Source organism: Pyrgilauda ruficollis, unplaced genomic scaffold, assembly GCF_017590135.1.
Source record: "Pyrgilauda ruficollis isolate IOZ18807 unplaced genomic scaffold, ASM1759013v1 scaffold193, whole genome shotgun sequence".
Classification (NCBI taxonomy): Eukaryota; Metazoa; Chordata; class Aves; order Passeriformes; family Passeridae; genus Pyrgilauda; species Pyrgilauda ruficollis.
Window position 1 is genome coordinate 557,882 of NW_024518429.1, and position 5,700 is coordinate 563,581.

At 39.0% G+C, this 5,700-nt stretch overlaps 1 protein-coding gene across 1 annotated transcript in view; it reads left to right on the plus strand.

Annotated features, from left to right (window-relative positions):
• The window catches only part of SALL3 (spalt like transcription factor 3), a 21,632-nt gene extending 17,123 nt beyond the window's left edge, over positions 1 to 4,509 (plus strand). Inside the window, exons 2-4 of the mRNA XM_041465888.1 lie at positions 1 to 549; positions 766 to 1,106; positions 2,112 to 4,509. The exon at positions 1 to 549 is cut by the window's left edge and continues 2,388 nt beyond it. Coding sequence (XP_041321822.1) covers positions 1 to 549; positions 766 to 1,106; positions 2,112 to 2,543 — 1,322 coding nt within the window. The 3' untranslated portion in view covers positions 2,544 to 4,509. The remainder of the gene's footprint in view (positions 550 to 765; positions 1,107 to 2,111) is intronic.
• The last annotated feature ends 1,191 nt before the right edge of the window (positions 4,510 to 5,700 follow it).

The following is a 5,700-nucleotide window of genomic DNA, read 5'->3' on the forward strand; positions in this document are numbered from 1 at the left end:
ATGATGACATTGATGAAAATTCTATGGAAGAGGACCCAGAACTAAAGGACACGGCAAGTGATTCATCCAAACCCCTTATCTCTTACTCTGGGTCATGTCCTTCTTCACCACCTTCTGTGATCTCCAGTATTGCTGCTTTGGAGAATCAAATGAAAATGATTGATTCTGTCATGAACTGTCAGCAGCTGACCAGTTTAAAATCCATAGAAAATGGATCAGGGGAAAGTGACCATTTGAGCAATGACTCCTCATCAGCCGTTGGTGATCTTGAAAGCCAGAGTGCAGGCAGCCCTGCAATGTCAGAGTCTTCTTCCTCCATGCAAGCTTTGTCTCCTGTGAATAGCAATAGCGAAAGTTTCAGATCAAAGTCCCCTGGTCTCAGTAACCAGGAAGAGCCACAAGAAATACAATTAAAGACAGAAAAACCAGACAGTCCGCCACCCACAACTGAAAATGGAGGCGCATTAGACCTGACATCCACCAACCCGGGAAGACCGGTCATCAAAGAGGAGGCCCCTTTTAGTCTGCTGTTCCTGAACAGAGAACGTGGTAAGTTTAAAAGTACTGTTTGTAATATCTGTGGCAAGCCTTTTGCTTGTAAGAGTGCATTGGAAATTCACTACCGCAGCCATACTAAAGAACGTCCATTTGTTTGTACAGTCTGCAGTCGTGGGTGTTCCACTATGGGTAATTTAAAACAGCACTTACTGACGCACAAATTAAAAGAGCTGCCTTCTCAGTTATTTGAACCCAACTTTACTCTAGGTCCCAGCCAAAGTACTCCTAGCCTGGTCACCAGTACAGCACCTACCATGATCAAAATGGAAGTGAATGGTCACAGCAAGCCGATCTCTTTGGGTGAGGTTCCCTCGCTTCCAGCTGGAATCCAGGTTCCTGCTGCACCACAGACAGTGATGAGTCCGGGGATCACCCCTATGCTGGCACCCCCCCCTCGCCGGACTCCCAAGCAGCACAACTGTCAGTCGTGCGGGAAGACCTTCTCCTCAGCAAGTGCACTGCAGATACACGAGCGCACCCATACCGGTGAAAAACCGTTTGGTTGCACAATCTGTGGTAGAGCTTTTACCACAAAGGGGAATCTTAAGGTAAGAGGTCACATAAAACTGTAAAGGCTTGGGGAGGGGGAGGTTAAAGAGCACTGCTCTTGAATTCAGCAAGTTTTAGTGCTAAGTGTTTGTCCCAAAGACAGGTGAGAAGGGAGCTTCAAGGAAATGCTTGCTGTATGGTGGTGGTCGTTATGCTTCCACTGTGTAGAAGAGAAGAACTGGAAAGTGGCTGTGCAATGATGCAAACTTTAAAACTGGTTCCAGGTGTACATGCAGGCATGTTGTATTTCTGACTGATGTGATGGCACACCCAGTCAGCTGGTGGGCATGTTCTAAGAGTTCTTGTGGACCATCAATGCAAAATAACCTTGCTATGAACCAGAAACATATGGCTTGCTCAGCTCCTTGGGTGCCTCCCCAGTTTCTATTTTCTTTTCCACTTTGCAGCCATTGCAGAGCAGAAATCTGTTTCTCAAAGATTTACAATGGGTTACTACAGGACTGATCGCTCCTATTCCTGCCGTTTGGTTAACCATCAAGACTCAGCCTGGGGAAGACATTTTAAATGTCCTTTTTAAAAATACTAAATTTAGCAAATTAATCCGTGCTTCTGAGATGAGATGAGATGAGATAAACACATGAAAACAGACAGGATAAAAAAAGGAAAAGGGGAAAACCACCCATCTCCTAATATGAGTAATGCCCTTGGTAATCTTCAGCATGTGAGGACTACCAGTTTGCATGTGAAATTGTCTAACCCAAGAGAGTATGTACCCTTTAGTCTTGCAGCGCTGTTTGTTTTCACTGAGAAGAAGCAAATGCACATTGAAAAACTACCATGGATCTGGGTTTTCTTTGTGTGGGCTGACTGGAACTTTGGAACTTAGAACTGTGTCCTTACTGGAATTGGGTTTTTTTTCAATGTGAATTAAAAGGCATTTTTTTTAAAAAGCAAGCACTACTCTAAGTAACAGCATTTCAGGCTAGACACCTCATCAGAATGTGCTAACTTGGGGGTGTTTCTCGTCCCTGTTCACTCTGCAGGTTCACATGGGCACTCACATGTGGAATAACGCCCCTGCACGCCGTGGCCGACGCCTCTCCGTGGAAAACCCCATGGCTTTGCTCGGTGGCGATGCTCTCAAGTTTTCCGAGATGTTCCAGAAGGATTTGGCAGCTCGGGCCATGAATGTTGACCCAAATTTTTGGAACCAATATGCTGCAGCTATCACTAACGGACTTGCTATGAAGAACAATGAGATTTCTGTCATACAGAACGGAGGCATTCCTCAGCTCCCAGTAAGTCTAGGCGGAGGCGCCATCCCGCCTCTAAGTAACCTTACCGGTGGCATGGACAAAGCTCGCACAGGCAGCAGCCCTCCCATTGTCAGTCTGGACAAAGCAAGTTCTGAGACGGGAGCCAGTCGTCCATTCACCAGATTTATTGAGGATAATAAAGAGATTGGCATAAATTAAAAGCATTCATTTCTGAATAACTGTTGGACCTCTACTCAACACAACACTTGTCCTGTTCCATGTACAGCTTTTGAAGCTAAGCATTAGTTTCCTGACCTAAATGCGTAGGTTCCCTTTAAAATTTTACCCATAGCAGAAATACATAACTTTGTGGCTGCTGAAAAGTTGTCTTGCAAGATCTGCATGGTACTTCTTTCAACAGTGAGTTTGACTGTTACGGAGAACTTTGAAACCTTTTAATTTAACAGAAACAAACAAACAAACCAACCAGTCATGGGATAACTTCATTAGAAACAGAAAGAGGCTAGTCTACATTCACTTTGCTTCTTACAAAACTTATTGTCACCTGAGAAAGGGGGGGCTTCATTATGGCATTCTGTCACACTTATTTACTGGTTTTGTTCAAATTAGTTAGCAACTTGGACTATGTTTTTAGGAATCTTAATCTTAAATAAGTGATTTAGTACCCCAATGCTGTGTATTATTACAGTATCCTTGTCTGTAGTATTTATAATGTTAAGATTATGCGGGTAGCAGACAATATACTAGCCCCAAACTTAAATGAAGCTTTTGTACTGCAAAATACATCTGGCTATGTGATTTTTCTTATTTCTTTTTCCTTTTTTTTTTTTTTTAAGCAAGTTTTGTTTTACTATGAATAAGTGGTTTATTTCAATGCAGGCAAAATTGTGAAGTTTTATTGGGAAAGATAGCATGCTTTTCATGTGCAAGTACCTGTCAGTAACAAACCTTTTTTTATTTAAATATTTGTAGCTGCTATGTGGACAGTTGTTCTATTAAATGAAAAAAAATGTAGTGTGGATTTTAGCTCAGTGATTGGAAAACAAGTTACAGACAAACCTTAGCACCATAAATTATTCACAACATTATAAACAGTTGTGAGTAAATACTCCGTGTTATCAAAGCTGTACAATAAAAAGGTAATGTTTGTATAATGTGGTTGCAAACTCTTAATTTATACTATTGCACTTTTAGTATTTTGTATTAGGGAGGTTTGTCTATAATTTGAAACTGAACAAAGATGTCAACTATTTTATAAATAGTACTTTGACTTAAGGAGTAAGGAAGAGGGCCCTGTTGCAGTTTCTTGTTTTGTTTTAAGCTCAAACAATGAGAGATCTCTATCAACTAAGCAGAAAATTGCAGAGAACTGCCAGATCTTTAGGAAATATGGGGACTGCCATTTCTTAAATGGAAATGATTCATTTAACTTTTTTACAACACCCACTTAAAAGCGTGACCACCCCTGGCAGAATTCTGATACATTTATCTTAGTAGTGTGATATTAATACAAGTCTAGGATAGAGGAAGGAGAACATTATGTAGGTTTAATTTTCCTGTAATCTGTTCCGTCTCTTTCACACACAACCATAAGAAAGATGCTGACTGCCTAATAATAGTGGGAACAAAAGAAGAACTTCTGGGCAGCGTGAGCAGTAGTAACACACAAATGCTCTGTGTTTATTTCCAACTGTCTGATTATCTTTTCAGATTGCTCCAAAGCACAATGTATTCTGATTAATCAAATATAATTTTATGTTGATTGCATTGTTGGAATTACTCTGAGTAAACTAAGGGAATGGTTCCACTCATAAGTTAAGCGGGGAATGCTGAGGAGACTGGGGCTTAATCAAAACTTGAACAGTAAATGTTTTGTGTACTACCTCATTTTTGTGCATTACAAGCATGGTGGAGTTGACACTCTGAACTTCCGTCCAGCAGAATTGCTTGAGGGACATTATGGGTAGCTGGGTAACAGCACAAGGAGTTTTATGCCCCTGAAGAACGAATCAGACAGTGAGGTCTTCTCAGCTGAGACTGAAAAATAGGACAATCTTTCTTATAAAACAGAAACTATTACTGTAAGAGGATTTCTTACTTCTGCCATCATGTAATGGAGTGAAAAGAGGTTCAAAGACTTATTAGCTGTTTATTTCTATTGGAAATGAACAATGAACTCTACAGCTCCATTTTCTACAATGATGAGATAGAGATATATAGATATAAATGTATATCTATATCTGAGCAAAATTATATATCTGTAACACCTCTACAATATAGCATAATTTTTTGCCACAGTGTGTGGGTGGTTAGGGGTGTTTCCAAGCATTAAAGAAAAAGAAAACTAAGGTGGCTTAATGTTGCTGTATTTCAGCAATTGAATGTTTTTATTTATCTGTGTAATTTTTGGTGTGACTTTATTTTTTGTTAGTATTTGGTACCATGTAGTGTTATCTCTATTCCCTAAAGGATGTATATAACTTTAAAAAAAAAAGGAAAAAAATAAAAAGAAAGAAAAATAGAGAAGAAAAAATGAAAAAGGAAAAAGAGAAAAAATATGTAAAGTGTTGTAAATAAGATGGTTGACGATGGTACAGTAAGATTGACCCCATTTTGTATTCAGGGTTAGGCCATTCCTCTCTGCATGGTGAAGAGAGACACTATTTTTATACTGTGATACCATGTAGGGCTAGGAGCCTCCCTGAAACATCTGGGAATTGTTACCTAGATCCAATATTTTTTATTATTAAATCTTGTTGGCTTGACACATCTACTGATTGAAATGGATGTCTTAGTCTAGGTTACTATTTTTGTCATATGGAATTGAATAAAATGCAGGATGTAATATTATTTCTGAATTGCGTTCCTTGATTACTCTAATAACAGAACAAGATATGAGACTAAGGTCATTTGTGGTAGATTGGTGTCAATGACTTCTAATCACTGCATCTGAAAATCAGAGTAAGGTTGACACCGTATATTCAAACGTTTTTCTAATTTATATTAACAGTGCAAAGGGATAGAATTATTAAAATACCTTTTCCAATAAAAATAAATTTTAAGAGCATTTATCCCAAGGTAGTAGAACTAAAAAAGACACCAAAAAGAAAATTTTGGAGGGGGGAAAACAGACTTTGGAATGACTACTGTTTCAAATTGACTGCTTTCTGAACATTTAACCTGTACTGCCTAATGAAAAAGCCTACTTTTCAGGTTGTTTAAACATCTGCCTAATATTCACAATACACTGCATGAAAAAATTTGTGAACATATTTATCAGGAGCAGTTCAAATTCTAAAATACAAAAAGGAAAAATTTGACAGCTCGCATCCATTCATTCCAAATGACATAACCT